This window comes from Lampris incognitus, chromosome 6 (genome assembly GCF_029633865.1).
Source record: "Lampris incognitus isolate fLamInc1 chromosome 6, fLamInc1.hap2, whole genome shotgun sequence".
Taxonomy (NCBI): domain Eukaryota; kingdom Metazoa; phylum Chordata; class Actinopteri; order Lampriformes; family Lampridae; genus Lampris; species Lampris incognitus.
In genome coordinates this window covers 42,130,888-42,145,961 of record NC_079216.1, presented here as the reverse complement: position 1 = coordinate 42,145,961, position 15,074 = coordinate 42,130,888, and the positions used below count along the sequence as shown (strand labels likewise).

At 42.2% G+C, this 15,074-nt stretch overlaps 2 protein-coding genes across 2 annotated transcripts; one reads left to right on the top strand and one right to left on the bottom strand.

The window, feature by feature from the left end:
• The first annotated feature begins 8,897 nt into the window (after nt 1-8,897).
• lrrc10 (leucine rich repeat containing 10) lies at nt 8,898-9,713 on the top strand. Its single transcript, XM_056282670.1, has one exon. The coding sequence runs from the start codon at nt 8,898-8,900 to the stop codon at nt 9,711-9,713; it is 816 nt and encodes a 271-aa protein (XP_056138645.1).
• A 1,605-nt stretch (nt 9,714-11,318) lies between these two features.
• On the bottom strand, nt 11,319-14,338 carry LOC130114337 (seipin-like). Its single transcript, XM_056282194.1, has one exon. It carries the CDS (start codon nt 13,981-13,983, stop codon nt 12,841-12,843), a length of 1,143 nt encoding a protein of 380 aa, XP_056138169.1. The 5' UTR covers nt 13,984-14,338; the 3' UTR covers nt 11,319-12,840.
• Nucleotides 14,339-15,074: the final 736 nt, after the last annotated feature.

The window sequence follows — 15,074 nt, the reverse complement described above, 5'->3', positions numbered from 1 at the left end:
TGTTTACAAATGCTACTCATCTGTAAACAACAGCAGAGCAACTCTGCTTTTTTTATAGCATACTGTTTCCACTTGATGATACCATGGTATCTCCAACATGTTGCTCAGTCACTGGGGAGAGAATTCATTCTTCGATTAGTGATAGGACTCCGGTGACGTTTTGTCTACGATTTGTTTTTTTCCGTTAACATCTTATACACTGATCAGCCAAAACATAAAAACCACCTTCCTAATATTGAGTAGGTCCACCTTGTGCTGCCAAAACAACTCTGACCCGTCAGGCATGGACTCCACAAGACCTCTGAAGGTGTCCTCTGGTGTCTGGCGCCAAGAAGTTAGCAGCAGATCCTTAATCTCCAGTAAACTGCAAGTTGGGGCCTCCATGGATCGGGTTAGTTTTTCTAGTACAACCCACAGGTGCTTGATCGGATTGAGATCTGGGGAATTTGGAGGCCAAGGCAACACCTTGAACTCTTTGTCATGTTCCTCAAACCATTCCTGAACAATTTTTGCAGTGTGGCAGGGCACATTATTCTGCTGAAAGAGGCCTCTGCCATCAGGGAATACCGTTGCCATGAAGGGGTATACCTGGTCTGCAACAATGTTTGGGACTGCACTACATCCTGCAACACCTCAACTCCCCAAGTACATACACAAGGATCCTGGTCATGGACTTCAGCTCAGCATTCAACACCATCATCCCAGAAATCCTACTCACCAAATTCACCCAGCTCACTGTGCCCGCCCCCACCTGTCAGTGGATAACAAAGTTCCTCACAGACAGGAGGCAGCAGGTGAGGCTGGGGAAAATCACATCCAGCACCAAGACAATCAGCACTGGTGCCCCCTCCAGGGATGTGTGCTCTACCCTCTGCTCTTCTCCCTCTTCACTGCACTTCAGGAGACCCGTCTGTTAAACTCCTGAAGTTTGCAGATGACACAACAACCATCGGCCTCATCTGGGACGGTGACAAATCTGCATACAGATGGGAGGTTGAACAGCTGGCCCTCTGGTGTGGTCATCACAACCTGGAGCTGAACACGCTCAAAACTGTGAAGATGACAGTGGACTTCAGGAAGAGCCCCCCAGCACTGCCCCCCTCCCATACTCAACATCAATGTGCTGTGATGCTGAGCATGCTGTGGAAACCTTCAGGTTTCTGGGATCCACAATCTCCCATGACCTAAAGTGGGTGTCCTACACAGTCACAATCATCAAAAAGGCCCAGAAGAGAATGTACTTTCTGTGTCAGCTCAGGAAGTTCAACCTACCTCAGGAGCTGCTGATTCAGTTCTACCCTGCAATAATCCAGTCTGTTCTCTGTATATCCATCACTGTCTTGTTTAGTTCGGCCACCAAGCAGGACAGGAACAGACTATAACGGACAGCCAGGACTGCAGAGAAAATCATTGGTGCCAATCTGCCCTCCATTCAGGACTTATACATTTCCAGATTCAGGAAACGGGCAGACAACATCATTGCAGACCCATCACACCCTGGTGTGATGGGTCTGCAAACTGAGGTGGGTGGGATGGGGCAGGGATGAATTCAATTTAGTGATGCAATTGTGTTTATTTATGTAAGCATGCATGTGAAAGCATGTGTATACATGGATGTTGTTGTAGGATGTTTTTAATGTGGACCCCAGGAAGAGTAGCTGTTGCCTTGGGTAACAGCTAATGGGGATCTAAATAAACATAAACAAAGCACTGTATGCCAAAATAGACATGAACAGTTTCTCTCCACAGGCCATCACTCTGATGAACACTTAAAACAGTCATACAGTGTCAGAAACAATCCCAGTGCAATATACCTGTAATACTGAACATCCACTGAACCTACAAATAAAAAAAATTTCTTACGCTATGCCAAATTATCTATAATAAAAAAAAATCTCCCTTTCACTCTTTTTTTGGTGGTGTGTGTCTTCCACAAGCTCGGGTCCTCTACTAGAGGCCTGGGAGTTTGAAGGTTGAATGGTAAATGGACTGCATTTATATAGCGCTTTTCTAGACTACCGACCACTCAAAGTATTTTACAGTGTATACCTCACATTCATACATTCACACACACATTCACACACTGATGGCAGAGGCTGCCATGCAAGGTGCCAACCTGCTCATCGGGAGAATAGAATAGAAGAGAATACACTTTATTTGTCATTTGTACATACATACAATGAAATTCACTCTCTGCGTTTAACCCATCCTAGCTGTGTAGCTAGGAGCAGTTAAGGGTTCAGTGTCTTGCTCAAGGACACTTCGACACGCTCTTCGCAGGAGCTGGGGATCAAACCATTGACCTTCCGAATACTAAGCGCTATATACAGTGCATCCGGAAAGTATTCACACCCCTTCACTTTCCCCACATTTTGTTATGTTACAGCCTTATTCCAAAATGGATTAAATTCCTTTTTTTCTCATCAATCTACACAAAATACCTCATAATGACAAAGTGAAAAAGGTTTTGTAGAAATATTTGCAAATTTATTAAAAATAAAAAACTGAAATATTGCATGTACATAAGTATTCACACCCTTTGCTATGACACTCAAAATTGAGCTCAGGTTCATCCTGTTTCCACTGATCATCCTTGAGATGTTTCTACATCTTGATTGGAGTCCACCCATAGTAAATTCAATTGATTGGACATGATTTGGAAAGGCACACACCTGTCTATATAAGGTCCCACTGTTGACAGTGCATGTCAGAGCAGAAACCAAGCCATGAAGTCAAAGGAATTGTCTGTGGACCTCCGAGACAGGATTGTATCGAGGCACAGATCTGGGGAAGGGTACAAAAAATTTTCTACAGCTTTGAAGGTCCCGAAGAGCACAGTGGTCTCCATCATTCATAAATGGAAGAAGTTTGGATCCACCAGGACTCTTCCTAGAGCTGGCCGCCCAGCCAAACTGAGCAATTGGGGGAGAAGGGCCTTGGTCAGAGAGGTGACCAAGAACCCGATGGTCATTCTGACAGAGCTCCAGCGTTCCTCTGTGGAGATGGGAGAACCTTCCAGAAGGACAACCATCTCTGCAGCACTCCACCAATCAGGCCTTTATGGTAGAGTGGCCAGACGGAAGCCTCTGCTCAGTAAAAAGGACATGAAAATCTGCTTGGAGTTTGCCAGAAAGCACCTAAAGGACTCTCAGACCATGAGAAACAAGATTCTCTGGTCTGATGAAACCAAGATTGAACTCTTTGGCCTGAATGCCAAACGTCACGTCTGGAGGAAACCAGGCACCTCTCATCACCTTGCTAATACCATCCCTACAGTGAAGCATGGTGGTGGCAGCATCATGCTGTGGGGATGTTTTTCCGCGGCAGGAACTGGGAGACTAGTCAGGATCGAGGGAAAGATGAATGGAGCAAAGTACAGAGAGATCCTTGATGAAAACCTGCTCCAGAGCGCTCAGGACCTCAGACTGGGGTGAAGGTTTACCTTTCAACATGACAACGACCCTAAGCACACAGCCAAGACAACGAAAGAGTGGCTTGGGGACAAATCTGTGAATGTCCTTGAGTGGCCCAGCCAGAGCCCAGACTTGAACCCCATTGAACATCTCTGGAAAGACCTGAAAATAGCTGCGCAGCGACGCTCCCCATCTAACCTCACAAAGCTCGAGAGGATCTGCAGAGAAGAATGGGAGGAATACCCCAAATATAGGTGTGCCAAGCTTGTAGCTTCACACCCAAGAAGACTTGAGGCTGTAATCGCTGCCAAGGGTGCCTCAACCAAGTACTGAGTAAAGGGTGTGAATACTTATGTACATGCAATATTTCAGTTTTTTATTTTTAATAAATTTGCAAAAATGTCTACAAAACCTTTTTCGCTTTGTCATTATGGGGTATTGTATGTAGATTGATGAGGAAAAAAAGGAATTTAATCCATTTTGGAATAAGGCTGTAACATAACAAAATGTAGGGAAAGTGAAGGGGTGTGAATACTTTCCGGATGCACTGTAAATGCAATACTAACAAAAGCACTATATAAATGCAGTCCATTTACCATTTACTAGATGACCCGCTTAGCTGCTGAGCCATGCCGCCCAGGGTTCTGCACAGTATCTTAGCTGTTCCTAGGACCGCACCCTTCTTGACAGTGACCTCAAATGTTGCTCCTGGAATCTGCTGGAGCCACTCTCCCAGTTTGGGGGGTCACAGTCCCTAGTGTTCCTATTACCACTGGGACGACTGTGGAGTTCACCTTCCACATCTAATCTAGTTCTGGTCCAGACACCCCCCAGCCCCCAAAGAAACACTCAACTGTAGGTAAAGTGCTCAACAAATAAGGAGCAAAATAATCCAGTGGGTCAAGTAAATTCTTTATGAGACAGTACAAGCCTTTTTATGCCATAAGCAGTCATCAGCTGTAAATAAACCTACTCAAGGAAAGGACATACCATTTCCTGCCTCATCATGCACATCACATGCACAATGTCCAATGAGGAAGGGAGAGATGCAACATTCAAAAATTCAAAAACATGTGATCGCTAACTGAGGTGCGACATTAAAAAATTCAAAAACACGTGATTACTAGCGGTCCAATTTGGGGGGGGGGGTATTTGTCTATTGTCATTACTTATTTATAATTACAAAATAGGTGCTTATATCTATGTCTGCAACTGCTGGCCAATTCATTCTTGTTATTCAATGTGGACATTTCTGGTTTGCAAAATATTAAATATTTTTCAGTTAGACATAGATTGCACATTTTACTGCTGGTTGAATTTGCCCTGTTCTTTGAGAGAATTTTCCAGGTGGTTGAATTATTAATGTTTCTGTCTGCCAATGACCAAATATAATCGCTTAAAGATGTTACATTCTTTAAACGGTTGTTTCTAAAGCTACACATGTGTGCATTAAACCTCTTTTTGAATGTTCCCTCTGTTAGACCGACGTATGTCTCTATTTTGCCATTGTCATCTCTCGTCACCATAGCTTGGTAGATAACTCCCTTCGTCTGGCATCTTCTTTCAAGGGGGCATGAGTCGTTCACATGACAGTTGCAGCTGGGGGAGTCCGGTTGTGATGAAGGTGTCATTGATTTGTTCATGATTCTTGTGTTGTGGGACGATATTATTTGTTGAATGTTAGGCATGCAGCTGTAACTAATTTTGTTGGTGTTCCTATTGAATATCTTCCTCAGTTGATGGTCTAGGGTAAAGCACTTATTCTATTTTTTGCATTTGTTGTCTCAGCTACAGGACCTGGACATCAATGTTGGACTCTATAAAGATGATGGGCGAGCAATTTGTAACAAAACACCAAGAGAGGTCGAGCACATTAAGAAAACAATCTGCAAAATATTCTCAAACAATGGGCTAAAAATCACTATTGAAGCAAACAAGGAACAAATGGACTTTCTGGACATCTTAATGGGCCTTAGGAACGGCACATACAAGCTGTACATTAAGCCCAACAACACGCTGCAGTATGGCCATAGAGAAAGCAACCACCCACCCTCTATCTTGAAGAATGTCCCAGAAAGCATTAATAGAAGACTTTCAAAATTATCATCTAATGAGTCCATCTTCAATGAAGCTACACCCCCATACCAAGATGCATTACAAAAGAGCGGCTACAATTTTAAGCTCAAGTACAACCCACCATTAAATACTGACTGCCAGCAAATCAGTAAACATAGCAGAAGACGAAACATCACCTGGTACAACCCACCCTACAGTGTTACCGTGGCCACAAACATCAGTAAGCAGTTTTTTTAACTTTTGGATAAGTGCTTTACCCCGGACCATCAACTGAGGAAGATATTCAAAAGGAACACCATCAAAATCAGTTACAGCTGCATGCCTAACATTCAACAAATAATATCGTCCCACAACACAAGAATCATGAGCAAATCAATGACACCTTCATCACAACCGGACTCCCCCAGCTGCAACTCTCATGTGAACGACTCATGCCCCATCAAAAGAAAATGCCAGATGAAGGGAGTTATCTACCAAGCTACGGTGACGAGAGATGACAACAGCAAAATAGAGACATACGTCGATCTAACAGAGGGAACATTCAAAAAGAGGTTTAATGCACACATGTGTAGCTTCAGAAACAACCGTTTAAAGAATGTAACATCTTTAAGCCGTTATATTTGGTCATTGGCAGACAGAAACATTAATATTCAACCACCTGGAAAATCCTCTCAAAGAACAGGGCATGTTCAACCAGCAATAAAATGTGCAATCTATGTCTAACTGAAAAATATTCAGTCCTTTGCAAACCAGAAATGTCCACATTGAATAACAGGAATGAATTGGCTAGCAGTTGCAGACATAGATATAAGCACCTATTTTGTAATCATAAAAAAATTATGCCAATAGACAAATACCCCCCCCCCAAATTGGACCGTTAGTAATCACGTGTTTTTGAATTTTTGAATGTCGCACCTTTGTTAGCGATCACGTGTTTTTGAATTTTTGAATGTTGCACCTCTCCCTTCCCCATTGGACATTGTGCACGTGATGTGCACGATGAGGCAGTAAATGGTATGTCCTTTCCTCGAGTAGATTTATTGACAGCTGATGATTGCTTGTGCCATGAAACAGGCTTGTACTGTCTCATAAAGGATTCACTTGACTCACAGCACGGTGGTGCAGTGGTTAGCGCGGCCGCCTCACAGCAAGAAGGTCCTGGGTTCGAGCTCCGGGGTAGTTCAACCTTGGTGGGTCATCCCGGGTTGTCCTCTGTGTGGAGTTTGCATGTTCTCCCTGTGTCTGCGTGGGTTTCCCCTGGGGTCTCCAGTTTCTTCCCATAGTCCAAAGACATGTAAATCAGGTGAATTGGCCGTACTAAATTGTCCCTAGGAATGAAGGTGTGTGTGTGTGTGGGGGGGGCCCTTTGATGGCCTGGCAGCCTGTCTGTGGTGTCTCCCTGCCTGCTGCCCAATGACTGCTGGAATAGGCTCCAGCATCCCCGCGACCCTGAGAGCAGGATAAACGGTTAAAATAATGGATGGATATATATATAACTTTGTTAAAAGAAACACTCAACGGTACGGAAAGTGCTCAACAAATAAGGAGCAAAATAATCCTGGATTATATATATATACATATATATATATATATATATACACATACACACACACACCTACACACACATACATACATACATACACACACACACACAAACACACACACACACACATACATATATATATATATATATATATATATAGTTCTTTGATACACCATGTGGTGCAACCTGGACACATCAAGCGACCCAACCTGGCATGATCATGTGCCACATGTCACCCCTCTTCACCCAGAGCCAATGGGAAGCCTTTTCCACAGTTTCCAATATGTTCCTAATGGCTCTTCTTCTTTGCAGCCCACAAATCCACAAGAGTCCCAGGACCCAGTGTAGAGACTGGCCTGCAAAGCCCCTGCAGCCCACTTCAACTGGCTTTGTCACAGCTGTTGTTTTCAAGGCCAGACCGTACTGAGAAAATGGTATTCCGCCTAGAGAAATTAACACTATGAGTGGAAAGCTTTGATAAGAACTTTTGGTTTTGGTTAGTTTCTAAATCAAGCATGGCATGAACCGCAAGAGTGCGCTGGTCCCATAATGTACACCAAGTCCCCATACAACAGCTCATGTTAATCTCCACAACGTGTTGCTGACAAAACACAGGCCTACCCTGGCATACACAACCTAATGATATACCTCTTAACCTTTATAGGAGGCTGTTATTTCATTTTCCACTCCCTACAGAAAACTGTTCAAGTCACTCAGTGGTTTCAGGTCCATATGAGCAGAATTGTAGACGACCTCCCCCGCTCTTTCATCACAAGGCACCTCTTATGCTTATCCATGACACTCACAAGTTTGCGCCCATTTCTCGCTCTCGCTCTCGCTCTCTCTCTCTCTCTCTCTCTCTCTCTCTCTCTCTCTCTCTCTCTCTCTCTCTCTCTCTCTCTCTCTCTCTCTCTCTCTCTCTCTCTCTCTCTCTCTCTCTCTCACCTCTGTCACGTCTGAGACAAAGGGGGAATGTCATTAGGCGCAACTGGGGAGGAGAGCAGCTAGCGATTGCTATTGCTTGAGAGTCAGGGCAAAGCTCACAACCACTCAGATAGTAAGAGCACTACACATGGGGATATACAACAAGGGAATACAATATGTATTCTCCTCATTAAGTTAGATAAACAAATGGCATATTTTGGGGGACGCTTACAATCATGGACAACCAAGGAAGCCAGTTAAAAGTAGGTGTTTTGAAACTGTTAAAATGGAAATACTTAGACTAATAGTCTTTTTTTTTTTCAGTCAGACATTAGAGGCGTCTTTATGCAAGCTCTGTCATGTTGCTGCAAAATAACTGCTTGGTCTTTGTGAGTTTAAAAGAAAATGTTCAGTGTTATAACCATGGAATTTCCATAAAGTGCTGTGAAAGTTCAGACATTTTGTTATTTCATTGGTTACAATGTTCCCTTCTCTCTCTCTCTCGCTCTCTCTCTCTCTCTCTCTCTCTCTCTCTCTCTCTCTCTCTCTCTCTCTCTCTCTCTCTCTCTCTCTCTCTCTCTCTCAATTAATATGTGAATTAATTCTGTGATTGAAAATGAAGTCTTTATTGGACAGGTTATTGTGAAGGAGTGACTTTGTTCATATCATTCATATTATTAAAAAAATATGTCAAGTATGTTTTTTGTTAAATAAAGACTTGTATAAATTTTTTTTAATTCTCTCTCTCTGTCTCTTTCTCTCTCTCTCTAATATATATTAGCATTTGTGTGATTGGTTGTGATGGTGGTGAAGGAGTTATGGGCAGGAGTGATGTCTCCTCAGTGACCCCAACCCAACAACCTCCCTCTCCCTCAGTGTACACCTAGTCTGCTGTTGAACTGATACGGAGGTGATCTGGGCGGCATCAGAGAGTGAGCAGCATGGGGAATGCTATGAGAGGTGTCATTGCCTTCATCCCCTCCAAGCACTGTCAGCGTTTCTTAGTTGGGGACTTGAAGGAAATGCCTCTTGATCGTACCTTAGACCTAAGCAGCCGACAGCTGCGCCGACTGCCTATTGCTGCTTGTTTCTTTGATGAACTGGTGAAACTCTACCTGAGTGACAACAATCTAAGTAGCTTACCAGCTGAACTGCAGGGCCTTAGGAAACTGCAGCTTCTGGCACTTGACTTCAACTGCTTTGAGGAGCTCCCTGCAGCTGTTTGCAGACTAACCCAACTCAATATCCTCTACCTGGGCAACAACAAGCTTTACAGACTCCCTGGAGAACTGGGGGAACTTAAGGAGCTTAATACCCTGTGGCTTGAGGCTAACTACTTCACTGAGTTCCCTGATGTGGTTTGTGAGCTTCCCAATCTCAAGACCCTGCACCTGGGTTATAACCAGATACGCAAAATACCTAAGGAACTTGTGGGGCTGGAAGAGCTAAGAAGTATCTGGCTTGCTGGGAACGAGCTGAGTGAATTCCCGCCTGTGTTGCTGGAAATGCATTTTTTGGCTGTTATTGATGTTGACCGCAACAAAATCCGTCGCTTTCCATGTTTGTCCCATCTGAAGGGTTTGAAACTTATAATTTATGACCATAACCCCTGTATCAATGCCCCAGTCGTTGCAGAAGGAGTCAGAAGGGTTGGGCGCTGGGCGGACAGTTCAGATGATGAAGAGGAGGATGACGCATCAAAACCAGTGAGTGAGACCACTGCTGAGGTCAAAGAACTACCTACTGAGGGGGAATAGGAAAAAATCAGGGTCAAAGAATAAATTGACCTTCAGCCTACCGAGGCGTCATTCAAGTGGAGCACTTAACGGAGCGACCGTTTGTCTGAGCACGTTACGCAAGCAGGCGGGAGGAATGTGCTCCAAATATGGTAAACCCAAATGTTTGGAGTTATATATAAAAATGTCATATGTTACAAGCAATTTCAAATATTTGTTGGTCACAAAAAAGTTCACACTGTTAAAACATCAAGATGGATGATGCAACGATGCAGTCACTTTATTTATTTATTTTATATTTTTACTCTGGAAATCGACACTATGAGACAAGACAGTTTTTTGGATTTGTAGAACTGCTTGGGCTATCAAATTAATTTCTGCAAATTTTTAAATTGTGATTTTTTTTTATAGATGTTATCAAACAGCTTCACTTCTTGGACCATTAATCTGCTCATATATAATGATTTGAATTGTTTGTGCATTTAGTGTATTAGTTGTTTTAATATATTTCATCTGATTTTGATTGCTGTATTTGTCAGGAAATTATCTGCACAACTCCGGTATCGCAACAAAATCAACTAAAATTAGATTTCAACAGACAATTTTGCTTACTGGTATTTATTTGCAAGTGAGACAACAAGAGTATTACCAGTATCAACAGACTAAACAACAGTGAACTTGTAACAGCCTTACTGTTAAAGTTCTAGTTCAAAAAGTATAAATACCTCCACTTTAAATGTCTCCATAGAAAACTCAAGAGGAATGTGGGAAATTTTAGAGTTCTTGCATACAATAAATAATGAAAATTAAATTAATACTACCATGTGGTCTGTAATATCTCTACCTACCAGGTCTAAATACAGTACGGTATTTAATATCTATGATGGATGGTTGATGTCAACCAGTGCACGCTTTATCCAGACCAATGCATAATTCATCTGATAGATTGAGGCTATGGCCATGAATGAAGATTGCTAATGGGCTTTAATATCATTGTTAAAGCTGTTATCAATTACAGTATCCATTTTGAAACACAATCTCATGAACAAAAACAAAATGCAGCAGTCTGTATCCATAGCATGCCAGGTTGACTTGTTAATACATTATACAAATCTAGAATAGTCAGTCTATTGGACATCTATTCTCTATATCTCCTTGAATGAATTTATCTGAAACAAACCAAGTCTGGTAGCATGATTTGACTAACTCATCTGTATATTTTTTTAAAGACAAAAGTGCTTTTTATGTTTGAATACAAATGTGCAAAAAACTTTCTGAGATGCGACTACAGTTTTGCTGAAGTATTTAGTCACTTGGTTCAAAAGCAAAATAAATAAATAGATAAAATAAAATCACTGCTTTGAAAACCAGACTTCCACAATGAAAAGGGTGATATGCATGTGGAATGAAACTGACTTAATGGCTATGGAGCATATGAGGATTGTGGTTATTAAATTTTTGGTTTTCTAGAACTGTGTGGGAAATGTAGACAAGACCTGAAATTTAGAGAAAGAAAAAGAAAGAAAGACAAAGAAACAGAAAAACAGAAAGAAAGAAAGAAAGAAAGAAAGAAAGAAAGAAAGAAAGAAAGAAAGAGAATACAATGTTCACCAATATGTTTTCATGGTATTTATTGTGTCAAAGCATAAATAACATCTACATCTGTATTAACTTAACTGTATTGTATTAATTGGTAATATACTATTCTATTTTGCTTCAACAGAAACCAAGATGATACATTACACAAGTGCATGGTATCTTATCTCACAATATCTTTGGTATCAAATCCTTCTCCTGCACAATTACGCATAGTCTTCCATGAACTTGCTTAAACCCTTGCTCCCCTAAAATGTAGATATTTAAAAACACACAAGCAGGGCCAAACAGCAAAAACTATTTACATTACCCACACTTCATTACCCCTACCATCTGACACAACTTTCTTGACTGAAATACCGTCACTTATCCTTATCTCAACATGAAATAATTAAACGCTAATAATTATAGTACTAAACACTTCAATGGTTCCCTGTAACAAAACAATTAAGGAAAAAGGGAACAAGGTGAAATACAACTTTTTTAGAGACATTAAATGAAATGCTCTGAGGGATTAGAGGTAAGGATGAACTTCATTAAATAACGTTAGACCCATAAATATCTATATTATGGCAGATAAACTGCTTGTAACATCAAAGCTGAACTATTGCAGTTGCAAAATATGATAGGTCTTGAGAGCCAAACCAATCTTGCCAGCTTATCACATTTTAAAATTGGTGTGGCATTCGAAACTACAATGTGAATGCCCAGCAAAGGCAGAGGACTGGCCATATCCCTTAGGCTGGATCTACACAATATTTCCCGGAATTAACTGAAAAGATTCCTTCTCTGTCAAATTTCCAAATCTAATTGCTCACAGAGAGCTTTTGAGAGAAGCATAATGAAGCATGTTCATGCAAATCTTCTAAACGGGTCTAATATCTTAGAGCAAAATCTGGTCAAAATCTTTCCATCCACTTTTACAATGCAGTTACCAGGAGGAATGTTGCTTTGCATTCAACAAGAACACTAAAGTGATCATCTACACAAAAGGAGGGCAATCTTAACACAGTTTTTTTTATGAAGGGAAAGAGGAGTGATGTATTGGTCAGTCGCTGAGAATTATATCATGATGGATCTTGAAGCGTGAAACTCCAAAGTTACCATCAATGAAGAGAGAATAAAATGTAAGCAAATTCTTGTGACTTAAACGAGAGTATTCATTTGACAACTGATGCTTGATGACAAACCCAAATATCCACAGACTATAGCTTGACTACTAGAAAAACAAAGAAGAATACAACTAAGGCCCACTGTTGGAATCTAGCAGTACCTGCTATGGGTATTACTGTTATCATAATTCAGATGACAGAAATTGTGAAACGCAGAAGTGCATTTGTAAACATGTTATCACAAAAAGGAAAACAAGCAATACCTCGCAAACAAAGAGCATATAAGGGATGCGGTCATGTGAAATTATATTTTTCCCAACTATAACAATATGTTTGCTTAAGTCTAACAAAAAATTACCCAAATGCAAAACTGTGGAAAAAAGTGCCACATTTTGTGTGCCATGACCATATAGAAATTTAACTGCATGCAAGCCAATGATTCACAGGCTCAGCCATGGACCAGGTCTCTGTCGAAGATTTGATTCACGCAGGTGAGGCAATGGGGAAGAATTCATCAACATTTCTGAGCCTTCTTTCTCCTCATGCGCTTTGGAGTCATAAGCTCCTTTATCAGTCAAATTTGTCGCAACAGTTCCTGGGGCATCCAGGATTACTGAGGGCTCCTTTGTTGATGGCTCTGGTACCATGCCATTTCCTTGCATATCATCAAGTGCACCAATCACACTGGGTGTTTCTTGTTCCCGTTGTAAGGATGCACCCTCCATGCGCTTACGAGCTTCTTCTTTCCTTTGTTGGAAGCGGGTGTTGTCTCCCATCATAACCCTGACTCTTACTTGCTCTGGAGGCCAGAAGCCACCCCATATAAACTGCAAGTAGCTGAAAAGCACAATGACACAAAGGAACGTGAAGTTGGCAGTCACGCCGATCACTGCAGATGCTATAGGGAAGTTGTACAGTACATATCTTATTCCAGTGAAGTGGGCATGGATACGAAGCTGTGCTGAATAGATCTGCACCCTCTTAGATTGGATCTCAATTACAGCACCAATTGTTGGCTGGTAAGCATTGGTCTTGTAGTTTAAGAAGAGTTCAACTTCTATAAGTTGCTTCTGCTCTGCCATTCCAGCCAGCAGAAAAGGAGAGAAGAACACGGTATTCAGGGTCTGTAGAAGACTAGAGCGGTAATGCAGCATTGCAGAACGTGCCACAGATGAAGCAGTCTCACCACCCTTGGTGTAGCAAGACATCTTAATCATAAACATTCCCAGCTGTTGATTGACTGGAGACTCCGGCATTTCCAATTCCAAAGATATTCTATATGGTTGACCATAAGCCATTACAGGGTCTCTCCCATTCTTCAGAAATGAGATGTTGGCCATAGGAAAAGAACAAAGTGATGACTCGGAGGCATCGCAGTCAGACCGGTAGTAGTAGTGCACCGGGGTAGAGAAGCTGATAGTGGGCATGTAGGAGTAATAGAAGCTTCCATAAAGAAAGACGGATACCCAGAGCAACAGAACTAGAGCACAAAATATGATAGCAGCTTGGAATAGTGTCCGTCGGGCTTTGAGAAGACTGACAGCTGCCAGGTCCTGCAGCCACAGAAGAACCGGCCCCGTCATAGTCCCCGTTGTACCCCTTACCGTCTGAGGTAACGTCTCGTCTGGACAGCTGTTCCTGTGATCCCTCTATCGTTTTCTGTTGCTCATGAGATACACCCTACCCTTACAAGTCATATGGGTGGTTCCAAGATGAAGCACCTCTTTGTGTTTTTCTACCATAATATGTCATTGTCCATTGAGCTACCGCTCGTTCACAGCCCATCTCAACGCAGCATAATCTGTATCTGAAAGCAAGACAAAGATGACGCACTCGGTAGAAAAATATCTCTTTTTAAGTGACTATCAAAATTTTAGCAGTTTGTTGGGTGACACGATTTTGAAGTTGAATATTAGCTGCAGTGAAAAAAAATCTCCTTCTTCTGCCGCTGCTTCTTCTTCTGCCTGTTTCTTCTTCTTCTACTACTTCTTTTTCCTTCTTTTTGCGTTTTAATGGTGGATGGGATATAGCTTTCAAGTGAATTACCGCCACCCACTGCTCAGGAGTATGGCTCAAATTACTGAAGAAGCAAAAGCCATGTTTTCTTTCTTTTTTTTAATTGACACATTCAAAAAACATACAACGACTCGTAGAGGAAACATAAGCCATATAACATAACACAATATTTTCATTATCAAAACAAATGCAGACAGAATACACACATAAAACAAAATAGGGGGAATCGATAAAAGGCATATATTGCCGCAAATTCGGAGAGCAACCACAGAAACTGCCGCGGCTGGTACGCGAACCCGTATCGCTCCCACCGCGGGATACAGCGCTAACCGCTCGACTAAAGGGTCAGAACCATCAACCAGTGGCCAGCGTGTCTACTTATCCATGCACGTTACACTACCCGCCTCCTTCAGGAAGTGCTTAAGCATATCAGCTCCTTCACGCCTTTGGGTGCACGCGCTTCCAATGACCTCACGATCTCACCATCCCACTTCTGACACTAATGTAGCGAATTCGGGGGGGGGGCAGTCCGGGACGGCCACAGCCGGGACGCGAACCCGTGTCTCCCACACCGTAAGCGACAACGTTAACCAGTCATTTTTTAGTCGAGCGGTTAGCGATGTCTCCCGCGACGCAAGCGACACGGGTTCGCGTCCCG

Excerpts from the sequence above, each read along its gene's own strand:
- LOC130114337 (XM_056282194.1), bottom strand. The coding sequence starts at position 13,983 with ATGACGGGGCCGGTTCTTCTGTGGCTGCAGGACCTGGCAGCTGTCAGT.
- lrrc10 (XM_056282670.1), top strand. The coding sequence starts at position 8,898 with ATGGGGAATGCTATGAGAGGTGTCATTGCCTTCATCCCCTCCAAGCAC.